Source organism: Ambystoma mexicanum, chromosome 12 (genome assembly GCF_040938575.1).
Source record: "Ambystoma mexicanum isolate Mex_15411 chromosome 12, UKY_AmexF1_1, whole genome shotgun sequence".
Taxonomy (NCBI): domain Eukaryota; kingdom Metazoa; phylum Chordata; class Amphibia; order Caudata; family Ambystomatidae; genus Ambystoma; species Ambystoma mexicanum.
The window spans coordinates 190,927,003-190,947,799 of record NC_090936.1 but is presented as its reverse complement, the minus strand read 5'-3'; the positions used below and the strand labels follow the sequence as shown (position 1 = coordinate 190,947,799).

General features: G+C 45.7%; 1 protein-coding gene across 1 annotated transcript in view; it reads right to left on the bottom strand.

Annotated features, from left to right (window-relative positions):
* Window positions 1-20,797, bottom strand: part of PWP1 (PWP1 homolog, endonuclein) — a 429,968-nt gene that overhangs the window by 291,323 nt on the left and 117,848 nt on the right. Inside the window, exons 5-6 of the mRNA XM_069628279.1 lie at window positions 9,300-9,396; window positions 8,794-8,904 (exon numbers count right to left, since the gene is read on the bottom strand). Coding sequence (XP_069484380.1) covers window positions 8,794-8,904; window positions 9,300-9,396 — 208 coding nt within the window. The remainder of the gene's footprint in view (window positions 1-8,793; window positions 8,905-9,299; window positions 9,397-20,797) is intronic.

Sequence of the window (20,797 nt, the reverse complement as noted above, 5' to 3'; positions counted from 1 at the left end):
ATCCCACCCGTGCTCTTCGCTCCCATTCCGCTCTACTGATAGCGATCACCCGGTTTAGGCGCACCTGCACTGGTGGTCGTGCCTTCTCCGTTGTGGCAGCAAAGGCCTGGAATGAACTCCCTCTCGACATGCAGAAGATTGCCGATCACCTTGCCCTCCGGCGGAAACTAAAAACCTTACTATTCTAAAACGCTCCTTGTTTGCTGGTATTAAGCTGTCCTGGCTATCTTAGCACCATGCCGCCACCGGGCGTGCGTGCGTGCTACAAATCCCATTAACATTACATAACAGGTACTCCTAATCCCGCTCACACCAGATTAATAATTCACCCCTCTAGGGAATTAAGGCCAAGAGTCATCTTGCAAGGATAACAAACTTTAATCTGTACAAAGATGAGGATTGGGGAGGGGGGGGGGGCAAAGGACTCTGCCACCCCGACCAGCATTCTGTCCTCCTTTCGTGGCCGGCTCCTCTAGACTGATGGCAAGCAGAGGCCTTTATATACTGTTGAACTTGGTCACTGGATACTGGCACAGTTCATCCAAAACTCTTCTTCTTCCCATACAAAGGATGCTGCAGTCTACCTTCTTGCATGGATAGGTTACAAATTACTGTAGCTCTTGTTTAGCATCATTTTCTATATTGTAAACATTTATATATAAACACACCTTCCCGCCATGCTCTCAACACTTCACTCAATATTCTTATATTTTATCTGGTGCAGTAATTCCACTTAAAACCTCATTTTTACATAATGTTGCATTGTGTACATGAGCATGTACACTCCCCTATTCTTAGTCTGCATGGGCTTTTGATGGACAGGATACAGCTGCTCAGTTACTTTGTGCTCTCTGCCAGCCTTAGCCGACACCAGGCAATGCCTATAGTCTATTTTTAGCACAGGCTGCATTCACCGTGCTTTGAACAAAGCTATCTATAATTTAACTGTTTTACACATATATTCAGCAAAGTAGGTATTTGCACCTTTATTTTAATACAAACTAACTATTTTCATTTAGTGGCTGGCCATGCCTGTGTGTGATTATTTGTGCATAAAAAAAGCTTTCTCAGTGCTATAGCGCTTAGAGAAGTCTGGTCTAATTGTAAAACGTTTTGGGGTGCACGGAGGCACTAGCCAAATCGCTAGCTCCTCCCCAACATTCTGCCTTTTCGTTACTTATAAATTAACAAACTCATCACCACCCGACATATCTACAACACCAGAAATATTAGTTTGAGTTTCGCTGTTTATTGTATGATAAGGTGTTTTAGATCCCCCAATTGATAACATCCTCTTTGCACTATTACGGACTATATGAACACAACATTGAAGACCCAATTGGCATGTGCAGAAGAGAACCAATAAGAACACAATAACAGGATGTTTTACTGCTGCCTCCAGCCATGACAGGACCCAATCATAGGCACACAATAGCCAATCTGTATTCTGAACTCCGCCTTCTTTATTCATTTGAACACCTAAATTGTGCACTGCCTTGATAACGTGGGATAGTGAACCATTCTCAGCATCCTCCGGGGGTACAAAAGTGCAGCAGTTGCTTGTACCCCAGGAGCCAAAAAAGATTAAAAAAGAAAGTCTCTGCTGAACTAAAAAGCTGATACTTGTCAGGTATTGCTCTGAGCAGTGCGGAACAGTCTTTTGAGACAGTTTGATCTCTTCTTTCTTCCAAACCATTGAAATCGTCCTTTTTCTGGCAGCAAACCAAATTCTTATGTGATCTGCAAGCTTCTTTCTGCTTCTTTAGGTGCTAGAGTGGCTGTTGGCATCTCAACAGGCATTTCTTCTACCTTCAGGTGTTCTCCTAGGCTTACTAGTAGCACTGAGTGCCGAGTGGGCAGTGAATGCTTGCCCCTCCAAGATAGCAGGAGGTGCAGGTAGGCTTGTCAGCCACAAACCCAGTAGTAATCCATCACAGCTGCTGTACCTTTCATCATATCGGGGATCACAAGAGTGTGGTTGCACTGTGTGTTTGCGCCACCAGGAACTGTTCCTTCATTGAGTCTATGGCTCTATGTACTCGCACTGGCTTCTTCATTGTTGCAATCCGTGTCATCCTTGTGATTTTTTGGGACCATATTTGCGCACACATATTCTCTACTAGGGATATTGCTTCTCTCTACTGTACTCGATCAGTCCATCTGCCTGGCACGTCACTGTGGTGCCCTGCCATTTGTCATTGCCATTTGAGTAATGTCTCAAGGTGCTTGTAGACACTGGCGGTATTTTGTGTTGCCATTACATAACGCTGGGACTAGATCAATGCTCCGCAACTGGACGCTGTGTGCCTGGAATGTGCCCTTTATCCCCTCTAGTGCAAGATGTACCAGGCATTATGCCTCTGTAATTGGGAATGGATGTGGAACTAAAACCTTAGGAGCCCCTGATGTGTGCAAGATAAGTGCACACATAACAGCTTTCATTGATTGTATGCCTTCCTGCAATGCAAGTATCAAGAGTATCAGCAATTCAATGTTTCTACATTCTGGATGTCAGCAATAGTGTCAAGGCCCAACCCCTTATATAAATCATACGTCATTCATACTTCCCGTTTCATTCGTCTGAGAAAACTTGTAGGGGTGGCCTGCAAAAAGTGAGCCATTTTGCATTTCCTTTTTTAGAGACATATTAGCATTTTTTTTCCAACTGTCCCACCCCCCGTTTATATGGCCACCCCATATAACAGACATCCCTTCATCCACGACCAGTGTCATACAAAACAACATAGTACTAAAAAGAGGTATTACATAATTTCTAGAACAAATGTAATCTATTTTAACTTTATCCCTACATAACAGGGAGGTTGGTCAGCCATCTTTTCTTATTTCCGGGAGAGGAGAAAACAGTTTATCAAGCGAGAGAGAAAAAGGGAGAGAGAAAAAGAGAGAAAGGGAAAGAGAGAGAGAGAAAAAGAGAGAAAGAAAAAGAGAAAGAGAGAGAGAGACAGAGACCCTTTTTCCACCAGGGCTGACCGGGTGCTGGACCTTCAAAAAATTGAAAAATCAAAAAAGAATTGACAAAAGATAAAAAAGAAAATAAAAAATTGAAAAATGACAAAAGAAAGAAAAAAGAAAAAAATCAGGTGTGTGCCACTGCACACCACCCTGGCATGGGTCCTCAAAAATGTATCTTCTTTGGCTATGCCCTTACTAAACTTTGCCTTGTCTCAGGTGCTCTTCGGACATCCGGGAGATGCACCCAATCTCTAACTCCTTCATAGAGACGGCGAGAGGAATACAGAACACCACCTCGTATGGACCTTTAAACCTGGTGCTGATCAGTGCCCCAGATAATAATGATCCAGTTGTAATATGGGCAATGATATGTATGGAACTGTGGTCTCACTTTCTACAGGGGTGGTCACTATTTCACCCCCCCCCTTTCCCGCACACCAATAACGCCCCTGTGTGCTTCCATCCCGTCACCTGGTCAATTAATTATGACCCATCAACATATAATATGTCTCCGTCAGTCAATGCATGAGCCGTTCATCAGATTCGGAAAATAAATGAAACTCCTGTATATAATTTGGAGTTGCGAAAACAGGGGCCATGAAAATAGCTTAAGTCTTCAAATTGTCGAATCATTTCGTCACTCCATTCAAATGTACTTTTTAATCCTTTGTCCTTCCCTGAGACTTTGTAACAGTGGCCTTGTGTAGACTGCGTAGTCTAGGATCCATGCCCTACAATAATTACATAAACCCAAAAAACTGCTACATGTCCTTCACAGTACTGGGCCTAGGGGTGGCGCGTACCACCGCCGCCCTATCTAGTAATAATCTTTCCTTATTGCAAAAATAAGTTGTCCCAAGTATAGTCCCTTCTGTTGGCAGTATTGTACTTCTTTGTATCTGCCTTGTACCCTTTGTGAGCCAGCAATTGCAAAACAATCCCTCCTGTACTGATGTTCATTTTCACTACATACCGATCATCCACATACTAGATTTAAGCACCTAACTTCAATGTAATCTGTGCTGGGGTCACATCTCTCAGTAACCCAACATCATGTAGATTAACAGTCCATAATTGTGCTGGCACATATTGCATGTCCTCCTCAAAATACAAAAACGACTGGGTCATCACTGCCATCAGGGGGGGCACTGTAACTTCCTATAATGCATCATGATATCACAGGGCATGCTGATTCCCAAAATAATCTCCCAATGTTGCTTACTGTCCTCAAATAACTCCTCATCAGTCATTTTCTTTAATTATATTGTCGGGTCTATACATAATATTGTGCGCCACTCACTCCCGTCCTGGTCTGTTCCAATCAGGACTACTCTTTTTCTGACCCTAGTCCTTATAAATCTAATGACAATATTGTCCCAGGCACCAACTCGGGTGACACCATGGGTCGGAAAATAAAATCTGTAGGCACTTGCCAACACGCTGTCGCAGTTGGAGGCACTGCTTTTACTAATACCTTTAATACCATAGAAAAATATATCTGGAACCACAGGAACCCCATGTACTACTGTCACCCTCGCCATTGCATTTATTATTACTACTGCTTGAGCTACACACATCCCTGGAGTGGAATACACTACCCCTTGATCTGTGAATAATATAGTTATATTCATTGTACTGAGCAGATTCCTACCCAACAAGTTCACAGGGGAACTCTCTGAATATAACAAGGGGGCTCGTACTACCTCCCCTCCCACTTTTATATCCAGCTCCTCAGTGTACGGAACTGTAGTAAAAGCCCCAGTGAATCCCTGCAAGTAAAGAGTTTTACCTGATAATGGAAGGTTCCCCTCCATGATGCATGATTTGGTTGCACCTGAATCTACCAAAATAAATATAAATTGCCTGTTTCCTATTTCCACCTCCACCGAGGGCTCCACCTCAGGGTGTGCTGTTATCAATAGGATTGGATATGCAAGTGCTTTCTGTGGGCTGTCCTAATCAGAATAGGTATTTGTCCTGGTGAATGAAAAAGACCCGCCCCTGTCATTGGAATGGGGTGCCTGTTCCCCCTACCATTCTGTTAAACTGTGTTCCCTCAACCTGCTGTAGTTGTTGCCCTTGCCTGTCAGCCCCATTAGGGAATTGATTTTGACCCCCTTGCCCAAATTTCTGTTGTCCCATTCCTTGAGGCCCTTGGAATCCCTGCACTGGAGGTGATGGCCCATAATTAAATATCATCCCAGGCCTGTTCCTACATACCCTTGCGAAATGCCCCCATTTCCCGCAATACCACCACTGTGATGTTCCCAATCCTCCTCCCCGGGGCCCTATCCCCCCAAAGCCTCTTGGCTCCTCAAAATCCTCCTTTTCCCCTTGGTGCTTCTTCATACTGCCACTGTGGGTCAGGGTACTGTACCTTCCCACCGCATTGTCCCTGTCCTCCTTCACCCCATAGTGCTGCAATTGTGGCATTCCCAATGTGTTGAGTATCTCCTGTCCTTTCCCCCTAAGCCAGTGCCATCACCACTGTTTGGACGACGACCTTATTTAGTTTCTTTTCCACTAGTTTTGCCTCGTCTGTTTGCCGCTTCTGCGCTTTCTCCCTGTCCCGCTCCTTGATTCTCTTACAATTGTGGACTATTATACTTTGTTTCTCTGCCCACCCTTTGGCTTCAATTCCCACAATTTTATCTAGTGCCTTCTGGACCTCTTTTGATAGTCCCCTCTGTACAATAAAATAGAAAAATGGTACTGTCTCAACTCTTCACATTTCCTGTAATTTAAGAATAAACCTAACTGGGTCCTCATCATCACCCATTGTGCACTGCATTAAAGAATGTAAGTCAGGGGTATCTGGGTGCATCGTTAGTAGGGCAGCCCATACCCTTGCACTTACCTCATCAAAGGCTGTGCCATCATGTTCATTATCTGCAAGACTTACCCCAGCCCTTGCCCATATGTCCCCATTCTGGTCCCCACCTATGGTGACCAGTAGAAATTTCTAGTGCTAAGGCTACCCCTGCTGTTTGCTTTTAAAATCATATTAGCTCCAGCTATAAGCTGAGGGAGAGCTTTAATCAAATTATTTGTGTCCATTTCAGGCCATGGCACATACTGCGTTATCCCTACTCCTTTACGTAGTCGAGGCATCTGGATATCTATTTTGTTTTCTATCCCTTTAGTATTGTTCTGATCTTGAACTACCATGATTAAATCTGGTTTATTTCTTGGTCTGTCCCTCCTCACTGCCTCTTGTGGCAGGCATGGGTTTCTCGCCACCTCCTCTCCTTGATCTCCTTCTTGCCCTGCCTCTTCATTATTTCTACCACCTTGATCTTCCCCTCCATTATCCCTTGTTTGTTCAACTTTTTGTCCCAGGACCATCTATACCCTCTGCCCATCATCTTTTTCACACAAAAATGTCTTATTGCCCCAGGGTTGAATCTAAACAAAACATCTCCTTACTTCCAATCCCCTATTTTCTGTACCGGTACCCTTATTGCTGGTGATACTTCTTTAGGTTCTTGTAACCTGACCAATCTTTTCCACAATGCTCTTAACTCGGTGTCTATGTCTACTTGTGGACCTTCTGGGTACACCAATGCTACAGGCATTAGCGCTTGTGGATGGGTTATATGGAGGTGCAAAAGCTCTTGAGTCCCCCCCCCTAGTTGTTAATCCTGTTGACACTCTCTCTACCACTGGAAGCTTATAGACTGGGTTTTTATACCCTAATGCAGGTTACGGGGTATATCTTCTTACATTGGATCTCTTTTTCACCTTCCTGATCTTCCATATCCTCAACTAATTGCCAGAGATCTAGAATCTATTTTCTTTTTTGGCACTTGTTCCCTTCATATTTTGCTGCTACAAAGATGTACATTTTTTCTAGCATGTTTCTGTTATGAAAGACCTGCTCTTGCCAGGAGCAGGACGCCCCTCTTCCTTTGTATCTACTATCAATTGTTTATTTATTCTGTCACAATACAGTGGCAGACCCTATTGCATGCTTCAGTATTTTACACAAAAATATAGACCAACCCACTTTACACTTTTTTTACCACAAAAGACAGCAAGAGAAAATATACAAAACATAATTGACTAAAATCCAGGCCCATTCCTTATCGAATCACTAATAATGCTTAGTACTACCTCCTCAACCTGTTATGGCTGAGGATCCCTTACCTCCCAGTCTTTTATATGCTGAGATTCCCTTTCCATTATAAAAAGTAGAAAAACAGAAATACGTGACAATTTCAATACATAATCCACCTCCTATCCACTCTATTCCATAACACATCACCTGAAATCCAATCCAATCTATTCCTTATCACCAAAAGGTCCTATTCCATTGACCTCGTACATCCTCCACATCACCATAGTATCATTCACATCACCAAATATTTTGTTCACATCACCATACTATAATTCATACATGTTACCATTTTGTTATCACTTGCAAGAGTATACTCATGTGGGCGTTGTTCACTTGAGATTTTTCCTCTGTTACGAAGTCCCAAGCTGGCCTGTCATTCTGGAGCCACGCCCTGCCTCAGTGAGCGCAGAGGATTTCTTTTAAAATGGCTTCTACTAAAACCGCTCAGGAAACACGTGTTTTTGGATTTAGGGGACCGGTCACTATAGATGGGCATGGCTGACTGGCCTGGTGCTTCGCAAAGTATGGGGGCAAGAAAGTAAGATCACGTTAAAGGTCAACACTGAAAGGTAGCCCAATTTACAGGGTACCCCCTTAAATATACAGGTACCGCTAATACCGCTCACACCAAATTAATAATTCACCCCTCTAGGGAATTAAGGCCAAGAGTCATCTTGCAAAGATAACAAACTTTAATCTGTACAAAGAGGAGGATGGGTGGGGGGGGGCAAAGGACTCTGCCACCCTGACCAGCATTCTGTCCTTCTCCCGTGGCCGGCTCCGGCTCCTCTAGACTGATGGCAAGCAGGCTCTTTTATATACTGTTCAACTTGGTTACTGGATACTGGCATAGCTCATCCAAAACTGTTGTTCTTCCCATACAAGGGATGCTGCAGTCTACCTTCTTGCGTGGCCAGGTTACAAACTACTTAACACACTGCTGCCTCTGCAAGAATACATTGTAGCTCTTGTTTAGCATCATTTTCTATATTGTAAACACTTATATATAAACACACCTTCCCGCCATACTCACAACACGTCACTCAATATTCTCATATTTTATCTGGTCCAGTAATTCCGCTTAAAACCTCATTTTCACATAATGTTGCATTGTGTACATCAGCATGTATACACCCCTATTCTTAGTCTGCATGGGCTTTTGATGAACAGGACACAGCTGCTCAGTTACCTCGTGCTCTCTGCCAGCCTTAGCCGACACTAGGCCATGCATGTAGTCTATTTTTAGCACAGGCTGCATTCACTGTGCTTTGAGAAAAGCTAACTACAATTTAACAGTTTTACAAATATATTCAACTAAATAGTTATTTGCACCATATATTTAAATACTAACAATTTTCATTTAGTGGCTGACCACGCCTGTGTGTGATTATTTTTGCATGAAAAAAGCTTCCTTAGTGCTATAGTGCTTAGAGAAGTCTTTCCTAATTGTAAAGTGCTTGGGGGGAGCAGGGAGGTGCTAGCCAAAGCGCTTGCTCTTCACCAACAATACTCAATGTATGCATGACAGCATTGCAGCTGCAACCGTAGTCTGAGAAAAGCTGCCAAGCAGCCTGCCTCTTTGCAAAGGACCACATCCAATTTGACCACAAAACGAGACCTCTTCCATCTTGGCTACACAATCGGATACAGATACAATATGCCTTTTCAAGACAATGTACAAGTATGTCTTTAATATGCCTTACCAGAGGATTCTTCAGGATTGGGATCAAAGCTCAGCCACTCTACGCACAGGGGATATGCAGGAAGCAGGATATCATGATGGACATAGAAAGAATCCTCCTCTGAATTGTATACTGAAAGAAATAATGTGAAGTTGCTGATGCAATCCTTGGAAATTAAGTATGACAGCACACACTATCATGGTCTACTCATAAATAATACAGTACAAAGTACACTTTAGAGGCATTTAAGATGTTGTTTTCTATCTAAGAGCAGAGTCTTCATTGTCAAAGCAAGACAAGAACTATAACATTTCGTATGAAAGAATCATTTTCTGCAGTTAACTTTTTTTGATCCTTAATTGAAAATTCAAATGAAAATTAATTATATCCTGTGTACATAGTGGACAGTAACCAGACAAAAATGTAAATGTATGTTATAATGAAGCTATGTTCTTTTTTCTTCAGCAAACATTACACTGAAATGGATTTTGCTCATAATAATTTGCAAAATGCTATTCGGCTCATACCATGAATCTCAAGACTGGAGGAGTCTTTTTCTGCCCTGCCACAAAGCACAAGGTTGTCACTGGGCTTAATCAGAAAATCTTCTTGTTCATATTGATCCTATGAAAAGAAAAAGAAAACCCCATCAGAAGAAGCAATCTTGAACAGCGTTTGGCAACTGCACTGAGGATCAATCAGCAATGAGTTTAACTATGAAGTGTTTACAAGGCTCCCTTTTGCCTCTATGACTAGAGGTTACGTTGGCATGGATTTATGATTTGTTGGTAACAATGCAAATGACAAGGCTTCCACATTAGTTGCAGAGAAAATGGTGAGGGGTAGAGTTTGAAGGCAATTCATACAGATATTTAAAAGAGTAAACATATTTGCAAAAAAAAAAAGCAAAGAAAAAAAACCTCTGGCTTTAGGTGACAGAGCATGGACATTTGGCAGAACAGGTGTGCAGAAGACGGCAGGGGACTTCACTCCCACAGGAATTAAATATGGGACACATTACTCACCGTAATCGTATTTCTGATACTTGCATCTGCTTAGATTCACATGCTGTGCATAGGCCGACATCTAGTGGAAGCTGCGGAGTATTAGTTTGTTTTTCGAAACTCGAAAATTGGGCGTCGACACAGGGCGTGCCAGTAATACTATCCCTAGTGTGACGTCCACTGTACCCATGAACCCTCACGCGTCTAGGACCCTCAGATTGTATTTTTTCTGACATGAGGTAACATGTGGAGTAGCGTGAGTACAGATGATCCAAGCAGATAGAAGATAGATAAGACTACAAGCATCCATGCGCCTTCTCTCAGAGGGGAGGAAGGGTGGGTCGCATGTGAATCTAAGCAGATACAAGCATCAGAAATACGATTACGGTGAGTAATGTATCCCTTCTGAGGCCTGTGGAATCTGCTTAGATCACATGCTGTGCATAGATGAGCGAGCAGTGTTAGAAGGAGGTGGGATTTGAGAAGGGTCATGAGCAAATAAATGTCTTAGAATCGCTTGTCCCACTTGAGTATCTGTCTTGGAATGGGTGTCAATGCAGTAGTGCTGAGTAAAAGTGTGAATAGAGCTCCAAGTAGCTGCTTTGCAAATGTTGTCATGGGGAACATTTGCAATGAAAGCCAGAGTGGCCCCAATGCCTCTTGTCGAGTGGGCTCTGGGCGTAAAAGGCAAAGTTTTGTCAGAAAGAGAGTAACACAACTGGATACAGTTGACAATCCACTTGGAGATGGCACCCTTAGAGACGCAATCTCCCTCTTTGCCTGTGGCTACGGAGACAAACAGTTTATCTGTTTTTCTAAGCGGTCTGGTCTTGTTTACGTAGTAAAGGACCGTCCTATGCACATCTAGGGTGTGTAGTTTAACCTCAGCTGAGCTTTGTGGGTTTTGGAAGAAAGCCGGAAGCTCGATGGACTGTTTTACATGGAATTTGGAAATAAACTTAGGTGAGAACCTAGGGTGTGTCCGTAAAACCAGCTTATCCTTATGAATAGTAAAGAAAGGATCCTGCACTGACAGAGCCTGAATTTCACTGACCCTTCTTATGGATGTAATGGCTACTAAGAAGGCAGTCTTATAGGTCAGGTGTTTGAGACTTGTCTTATGCATGGGCTCGAATGGGGGGCCCATGAGTTTAGATAGCACCACGTTCAGGTCCCATCCTGGTGGTAGGATAGATATAGAAGGATGAAGTCTCTTTACTCCCTCCATGAAGGCTTTAACCACGGGTACCTTCCACCACGACACCTTGCTATGTGAGGTGGTGTACGCTGACAGTGCTGCCAGGTGTACCTTTAGTGAGTTGAAAACCAACCCTGCGTCCAGCAGGTGGAACATGTATGTCATGATTGTAGAAGGAGTGCAATCAACTGGGTTGATTTGTTTATACTGGCACCAGATAACGAATCTCTTCCATTTGTCGAAGTAGCAATGCCTCGTGTTCGGTTTCCTAGACTCTTTTAGGATGTCCATACACCTCTGTGGTAAATTGAGATGTCCAAACTCTATGACCTCAGGAGCCATGCTGCTAGGTTCATGGAATTGGGTTGAGGATGCACCTTCTGGCCTTGGTGCTGGGACAAAAGGCTGTACCAGCCCGGGAGTTTGATGGGATCACACACCGAGAGTCTGCGTAGGTGTGGAAACCACGGTTGTCTCGCCCACATGGGAGCAACTAGGACGAGCGTCATTGACTCTCTGTTCATCTTGTTCACCACCTTCCTGATGAGAGGAGTTGGTGGAAAAGCATACGCAAACATCCCTGACCAGTTCATCCACAGGGCGTTCCCCAGGGAGTCTGGTTGGGGAAACCTGGATGCGAATCCTGGGCACTGTCTGTTTTCGCTTGTGGCGAATATGTCTATAGTGGGGAAACCCCACTGAGAGAAGAGATCTTCTACGATATCTCTGTGTAGACACCATTCGTGTTCCTCCGGAAGGGGATTTCTGCTCAAAGCGTCCGCTAGAGAATTGAGATCCCCTGGAACATGTTGAGATGAGCAAGTCTGGACAGATTTGGCGAACGAGTCCCTCCTTGCTTGTTCAGGTAGAACATGGCTGTCGTGCTGTCCGTCCGGATCTGTACCGACAGGTTCAATAGGTGGGGCTCGAACGCTTGAAGTGCTCTGAAAACTGCCAGAAGCTCTAGCAGGTTGATGTGATTCTTGGCCACTGTGCGAGTCCAGAGACCCTGAGCTGTGTGGTGGAGATTGTGAGCTCCCCATCCTGTCAGGCATGCGTCCGTCGTGACTACCGCCTGTATCTCGGGATCGTAAAAGGGTTTCCCCTTGGATAGATTGTCTCTTGTCCACCAGTGGAGGCTTTGTACAAGTGTTGGCGAAACGACCACTAGATCGTCCCACTGACCACTTGCCTGATACCACAGTTTCGCCAACCATTCTTGCAAGGGACGCATGCGCAGGCGCGCGTGGGGGACCAGGTAAATACATGACGCCATCATGCCCAGCAAACGCATTGCTTTGCGTACTGTTATCTGGCGACCGTTTTGATATTGCGGAATTTGCAGTAGTATATTCCAAATTCTTTCCTCTGAAGGAAAAGCCAACCCCTCTTGAGTATTTAGAACAGCTCCTAGGAACTGCTTGGAGGTGCTGGGCACCAGACTTGATTTTATTCTCGTTTATGGAGAAGCCCAATTCGAAGAGGAGGTTGATAGTTCTTTGAATGTTTGTCCTGCAAATTACTGGGGTCTCCCCCGTGATGAGCCAGTCGTCCAGATAAGGGTACACTGGGATTGCCTCCCTGCGTAGGTGTGCCGCCGCCACCGCCAGTACCTTGGTGAATACCCTTGGAGCCGAGGCTATCCCGAAGGGCAGTACCTTGAACTGGTAGTGCTGACTGTCCACCTTGAAGCGCAGATATTTTCTGTGCGCTGGGAACATGGAAATATGAAAATAGGCATCTTTCATATCCAATGTTGCCATGTAATCCCCCTTTTTTAGGAGGGGAATTACCTCTTGGAGAGTAGTTATGCGAAATTTTTGGGGCTTGACATACTTGTTTGCAGGCCGTAAGTCCAATACTGGGCGCATTGTCAAATCTTTTTTTGGCACAAGGAAGTAAGTTGAATAAATACCCTTGTTTACCTGGTGTCCCGGGACGAGTTCTATCGCGTCCTTTGCGAGAAGAATTTCGATCTCTTCGAGTAGGATCTTCTGGTGGTCTAAGGAGTGTATTCTTTGTCGTGGAGGGTGGTTTCGGGGACGCTCTAGGAGATCTATGCAGTATCCTGCGGACACTGTGGACAGCACCCATCTGTCTGATGTGATCCCTTCCCAAGTTTGGGTGAAGATGGATATGCGTCCCCCTACTGGGGATGCGTGAGAAGTGACCCTGAACGGACGGTCACTGTTTGGTGGAGGCGTGCCCCCTCCTTTATTGGGACTGCCTCTACCCCTACCACGACCTCTTTTGTTACCCATGCCATAATTCTGGGTAGACTGCTGGTTAGTGTTCCATGTAGTACCCTGGCCTTGGGAATAGTTAGAGCCTCTTTGGGAGTTTTGTCCGTGAGGCCGACGAAAATTGCCATTCCCTCTCTGGTTAGGGGGTTTGTTGGTTAGTTGCCCTAGGGACTTGAGTGTCTCGTACTCGTCCTTGGCATTCTTTAGTGCGTCCTCGACCGCCTTTCTAAACAATAGATCCGGCTCCACCGGCTTATCTATCAATGATGCTTGGGTCTCGGCCTTGAAACCAGACTGCCGTAGCCAAGCATGCCTCTTGATGACCGTGCTTTCAGCAATTAATCTGCCGGCATTATCCGCGGAATCAAAGGTTGATTTTAAAATGCAACCTGATACGGCTCTCCCCTCGGCCGAAACTCGTGTCAATTGGCTTTTTAAGGGTTCTGGGGCGGAGTCTATGAGAGCCGCGACTTCTTCCCATTGGTGGCAGTTGTAACTAGCCAGCAGGGTGGTGGAGTTTGCAATCCTTGCCTGGTAGGCGGAAGTGGAGGCTACTTTCCTGCCCAAGCCATAAATCTTCTTGCTCTCCTTGTCGTGGGGAGCTTCGGACGATGACAAGGGTGTTCCTGCCCTCTTACGGGTGTTTGTAACAACCAGGGAGTCCGGTTTGAGATGTCCCCTTATGTATAGTGGGTCAGATTGGGCTGCCCTGAAAAGCTTTTCAATTCTGGGGTTTAATTCCCTACTGAGATTGGGGTTAACAAGGGAAGGGTCTATCCTCCTTTGTATTGACTTAAGGATAGGGATGGCCTGAGCAACAGGTCTCCTCTCTCCCACCAGTTCCTCTGCAAAGTCCCTCTCTTCCTGAGCACCTTGGGTGTCAATGTGGAAGTGCTGTGCCGCTCTGGACAGGACCTCATTCAGGAGAGGTTGGTTGTCAACCGGGGAGTCGGTAACCACAGGCTCTTTCTCTACTGGGGAATCTACCCTGTATGTATCTGGGTTGTCCTCTTCCTCCTCCTCCTCCTCCTCTTGGACCTCATCATCCCCGTAATAGCCTGTCCCAGTTTGTTCTTCGAACATACCCACGTCTGGATCCTCAACAAAGGATGGATCTTCCTGGTATTGAGAATAGGGCTGTATATAGAAGGGGTTTGAAGCTAGAGTTGGTGCTTCACCCCGGGACTTCCTACTTGGGGGTATTGGATCCTTTGAGTCTGAGGGAGTTGACCCGTCTGGTGTATAAGAGAGAAAGTGTTCCGGGTTCTTGGCATAGAAATCTGCCAATGATAGCATCCTTGACATTACTCTGTCTATGTCCTCACTGGACCATTCCTTTGGACTGGGAATAACTCTTTCCTGGAGTGCTTTCTCTGTTTTATCCTGACTAGACCTACTGGTTTGAACAGGGGTTTTAGGGACAACAGATTGAGATTTGTCCTGGCTAGACCTACTGGCCTTAAGGACAGGGGTCTGAGACTTGTCCATCTGTTTAGGTGGAGTAGAATGTAGTTTTGGAGAGGAAGTAGGCTGGGACTGCTTACTTTGTTGTTTTTCCCCCTCCCCGTGGGTGGAAGAGTGCTTCCCCGACTTTTGGGCCCTATCAGAGCTTTTCGATGCCTGGCGTCGAAATTCGGGGGTAGAGTCCCTGTCTCTGGAGAGTGTAAGGGATTCGGTAGCAGCCTTGCCGCTGCCTGCAGACGCCGACTCCTGGAGTGCGGCTTGGGGGTAGAGGTCGGCGTCGTCCTCTGACGACCGAACCTCAGTCAGTAAGGGGAGCGAGGCACTTTTCGCAACCGTGGAGGGTTGCTTGGTGTCATGAGGCGATCTCGAACGCGAACGCCCAGAGGACACCGACACGGTGGACCGTTCTCTACGTGCCTCTTGCCGAGAACTCGACGTGCGCGTCGAGTCTCGGTTGGACTTCTGTTTGCTGGAAGTGGTGTGGGTGGCGCTCGTGTCGCCGGGGGTCTAGCTGACCTGCCGGACAACCTTCCGAGGTCGGGGACTTGAGCTTGGCTGTCCATCGACGCCACATTGCCCTCGCCGTCCGAAAGCACGGCGTCGCTGCCATCGCTGAAGGCACCCTCCGCGGCCATGGCCTCTTGTCGCCTGGCGTGGTGGGCCCAACGCTTTGTCGAACGGTCCTTAAGGGTCTTCGGTTTAAACCGACTGCACGCTCTGCAATTCGCCTCGGGGTGGTCCCTCGGCAAGCAGAGGTTACACGTGGCGTGTCTGTCAACCCAAGGATACTTGCGGTTGCACTTGGGGCAAAATTGAAAGGGGGTACCCTCCATACGCACCCTATGGCAGCGTGCTGGGACTGTAGGAATATAAATAATGTACCTATATTAAACAGAGTGCAGGATATGTGCCACCCCCCACTCTCCCTACTTGCAGGGCCGAGTCCAGAGGACTTCCGAGGCCCGGGCCAAGGCCAGAGGCCTTCCGAGGCCCAAATCCGTCGCTGTAGTCCGACGGTTGAATTTTCTCCGATCCGGCGTCGAGTGTCGATGTTCGGAGACTCGACGTAGAGGTGGAATAAACAGGAAATATATAACAATATTAGCAAAATCTGACTAAGTCAGGGAACTCCGCTCAGTGCTTCCGACCAGCATGGCGGAAAAAAACAATCTGAGGGTCCTAGATGCGTGAGGGATCATGGGTACAGTGGACATCAGACTAGGGATAGTATTACTGGCACGCCCTGTGTCGACGCCCAATTTTCAAGTTTCAAAAAACAAACTAATACTCCGCAGCTTCCACTAGATGTCGGCCTATGCACAGCATGTGATCTAAGCAGATTCCACAAGCCTCAGAAATATATATATTTTTTAAAACAATGTGGTCCTTTGGATTTGCAGCACAACATATCAAAAGCTACATTTTTCACATTCTAGCACATGTATGGGTGCAGAAGTAAGGATTGGACACATATATACTCATATATTTTGGGGTACAGATTTTTATTCATCAAGAAAGGGTTGAGAAAATGCCTCACTATCTCTAAAAGAGGGGCTTCCCTATCTCAAAGAAAGTAAGTGTAATTGGCAAGATGTCCAAAACTAAAACATCTGTCAATGTCGTGTCTCGAAACCTACCTCTGTCCCGAACACTAATAACCTGAAGCAACTGTGCAAGGATGATCTCTTCAAAGTAAACGTGTTTGCAGTAGCTTCAACCAACAGAAAAGTTCCCAGTCTCTCTGGTAATCAAAAGTGATGAAAATAAACAATGTTCGGAAATATAAGATTCCAATGCTAGGGTTGTGTTCCTTTCCCCTAGATGACTTCTATTCTTATATCACTGGGTAATTCACAAGCAACTGTTTCTTGGCTTCACAATTCTTTATCCTATCAACTAGGCACATTCCGCTCCAACGCGGAGGATTCCATGTTAGGGTTGCGTTCCTTTCTCCTAGACTACTTCTTAACTTGTTTTTGTTCCTTTAGGGCTTCAGAGCTCCTTTCCTCTTAGGTAAAATGTCACATGTTAATTCACAATTATATGTTTTTTAGCTTCACAGTTCTTTATCCTACCAACATGGGACACTCTGCTAACATGCATAGGATTCCTTTTACCAGTTCCAGGGAGCCTGACGCTCTTTTTCCTTGTCTCTCATATGGGCGCGATCCCAGACTTGCAGGAAGGCTTGGTTCACTCTCCTGCTAATACAGTGTATTCTCATGCGCTGTCTCTCTTTCTCTCACAGGGTCCCAGGCGCCCTTACTCTTCCTTTTATCAGTTTCAGGTTTCTTGATCCTCTTATTCTTAATCTCTCATATGGGTATGGGTCCCAGACTCGCAGTATTCCAAGCGGCTTGGTTCATTCTCCTGCCAAGCAAGTGTCCTCTCCTGGACTGTCTCTCTTTCACTCTCAGAGTCCCTGACTCTCTTAGACTTAAACTTTTGTGTCTGACATGAGTGCAGGTCCCCGACACGCAGTACAGCGGTGTGTCTGCTTGGTTTACTCCCCTGCCAAGCATACAATTCTTCCTTGATTGCCTCTTTTATCACCAGGATCCCAGTGTTAGTTTCATTAAATTGTGAAAGTGCAGCTTATTTATAACACAGTCTTTTTTCAAGTGCAGGTCTGGGATTCAAACCTGTGTTTGCTCAGGATGGTCTTGCTTCCAAGACCCGCGTGTTGCCGCAGAGCTATCCTCCCCTCTCCTAGTGAGACCCCCAGCACTTTTTGCTGGACTTCTGGACCTTTTCCTTTCTATCCTGAATGAGTGGAGCCTTTTCCCCCCTCATTCATTCTCATTTGCTATGACTTTTGGAACTCTGTTCTCTGTGTTTTACCTTTTCTATGGAGTCTGCTTTCCTCCATATCTCCTTAAAGGCATCCGGGTTTAACTTTTGCAGCACACAGCACCTTACATGCAGTTTTGCTGGGACCCCCTAGGTCCTCCTTTGAGATGCTTTCACTATCCTTGAGAAATACTGTTCTCCAAGATAGAGTGATACTTTGTGTCCTTCCTAAAACGTTATAATAAGAGATAAGCACACAGCACCGTACGTGGAGTGCTAAGGGGATACCTAGAATCCCCCTTCACTGTGCTCCTGTGATGTTCGCGTCACATAGACAACCCCTATGGTTATGGTTGGTGGCAGTGGTCGTGTTATACCAAATGTTGTGCTATTTTCTACAGTCGTGGTTATTCACAATAGGGTCACCTATGTACTTACATGGTGGCTCCTTCCTTTTTTCGCCATTTCTATCGTGGTTGTTCCATGTTAGCCCTTCTTCTACCATTCTTGGTGGGGGGAGGTCTGAATGCGCATTTTACCTTTGGCGGGAACCATTGGATGTCCCCTCCTAGACTCCTGTGTCTGTGAAGCCAGGAAGTGAGGGTGGAGTTTTTCACTCCCCTGTCATTTGTCTGCCAGAGTGTCTAAATGGAACCAGTTCCCACTGGAGGGCTGGCTTTTCTGATTGGACAGCCACCCGCCCCTTTCTGTAAAATGATTAGAGAGTTGGCAGAGGAGTGGGAAAACCAAATAAAAGTTGAGGTTCTTGAGGTGAAAGCCAAGTCAACCACTGGAACAGAAGAACTGAAGCTGAAGACGACCAGAGGCACCTGCAGACACTTCCAGTAGCCTTAAAGTGTCCACAACTGTCCTGACCCTGTTTTCTAATTGGCAGAGGAGCTCTGAATGGGACAACTCCTTCCCTTTGGATGGTGGGACCAACTAGCCTCTAGATGAACTACATATTGAGCCATTTCCCGAGGTCCTGTGGCTTTCCAGATCTGCAGACCGTGAATACCAGGAGACCTCAAACCCATTTAGAACGCAAGGTCTTGGTGAGGCTGAATTCACCAAGAACATTGTTGAGCTCCATCTGGACCTTCAGAGGCACGATCCCACTCATCTAAGTCCTCTCACCAGAGTGCAGGATTTCAGAATTGAAGAGGATCGACTGGGTGAAACTGTCCTTTGTTTGGAGTAGGTAAAAAGGCGCGCCAAAACCGCAGACTGAAACAGGAGAATGAAGAAATCCTTGCTGAGGGTCCTCTCTCACGACTGCTGCTGTAACCTCCCCTTCAGAGTCCGTCCTCTCGTCACCAGACCGTGGAATCCAGAGACTGGGCCTGTCGCTGCTGCACAGTAAAGAATCCAGATGTATTTGCTTCTAACCTAATGTACTCTGGGGCTGAAAGGTATAACTTACCTTAAGCCGAAAGAGTCACTCCAGTGTAACTGGAGTGCGTGAATAGGTATTTGGATGTCCACACCTACCTCTGGTCCAGGCTTGTCAGCTTGTGTCCTTTAGGACGTCCTTTGCAGGGTCCCACTAACTTTTGTTATATTGCTGAGCATCTTTTTCTAGTGACAGAAAGTATCCTGAGGAACCGTGTTTATTCTGCTAAGACTTTGGCTCTACTCTTACACTGACGTTTTCATATAGTTAAGGATTGGAAGCTCTGAAAAGGTCTCTACAGTGTTAAAATATGCTACTGGGTGTATAACCTACCTTTTTCTTCCCAAAAGACTTTATCTGATGTGGTTTTGCTAACTAAATACAATTACTGTTTATCTGTAAAGTAACACAAGTGCACAGCACTACTGATAATATGGTAGCACTGTCAGTGTCAAACTGTAACAATTGTACCACAAGCAACTACTATTAAAGTATTCACCTCTGAAAAGTATTATTAAGAATTCCTCTGTGTGTTGGCTAGTGAAATAGGTATGTATCCACCTTCCTTGTGTAAATAAGAAAATATGTAAATGTTTAATATAACATTTACTGTGTAAGAGTTTCTTTGAACTATTGTATTTACTGGGTTTTGTGTACTTACCTAAAGCTCTCATCTTCCTCCTATGATAAGCCTGGCTGCTCTGCCATTCTACTATGATCCTTTGGGTAGTACAGACTTATACTAAGAGTTGGGGACCTGTATGCTAAGGGATAGTTTTATGCAGTCGTACCTAAAGTAGACTTTAGGTAAACTCCCCTAACACTCAGACACTCTTATTCTTGGCTTCATATTTGGGTGAGGGTCTCAGACTGTCACTGCAGCGTTGTATCTGCTTAGATCACTCTCCTTCCAAGCATACAGATCTTCTTGGTTTGCTTCTTTTGCAATTAGGGTCCCAGACCCTCTTGTTATCAACTTCTTATATGGGTGTGGGTCCCAGGCTCGCACTGTAGCATATCTGCTTGGTTCACTTCCCTGCCAAGTATATAACTCTTCCTGGTTTGTTACTTTCACTTTCAGGGTTCCAGACCCTCTGATTCCCACCCTATTTGCTTAAGGATCAGACCCTTTCATTCCAACTTCTGTGTTCACCCCATTGCTTCCCCGGACCTCTGGCCGTCCTGGGTAACACACATACCTGTTTGTTTCTTCCTTGTATGTACAAGCGTTTCCTGGTCAGCTGTGTCCCTTCTCGAGGCTCCAGTAGTGCTCGGTTAAGTGTTGAAGTCTGCAGCAGCTCTGCAGATGTCTGACTTTTCCCAGTTGCGCGTTCTCTCTCTCACGTGCCTCTCCAGACCCTGGAGCGCCCAGAGGGTTCACTGGCAGTAAGCCCATTAGTCCTTGCATGGTGGACCACATTCAGGTTCTCCTTTTCCTCCTGTGACAGCTTCCCTTGCGGCTCACATCAGCTGATCCTGTGCACAGCTCCCGATGCTCCTCCTTCGAGGAACGCTCTCCGACACCAGCGTCCCAGCTGAACTTCTATCAAACTCCTGTGTGAGAATGTTGTACTGCTCACTCTGGTTCTCAATTGGGATCCTTGGACTCCTGGTCATCATCACTTTTACAGTACCAGTTTTAAAACCATATGCATGATACTTTGTACTTTCTAGTCTTTCAGTCTTGTCTGACTTGACAACAAAATACATTGGCGCCATCTAGAGAGGGGAAAGGAGGATTTAGGTCTGGAGAAGGGGTTGGGTATATTGAAGCGGGATCATACCACGTTCTCGGATAATGTTCGTCCCCAATCCCATAGGGGTATTCCTTCCCCATGTGATCCTCCCTTGGTGCACCAACCCCAGGTGGACTATTGTACCTTGGACGCACTGCCCTGACCCCATGGGAAAGATCTCCCCTAGAGGAAAAGGG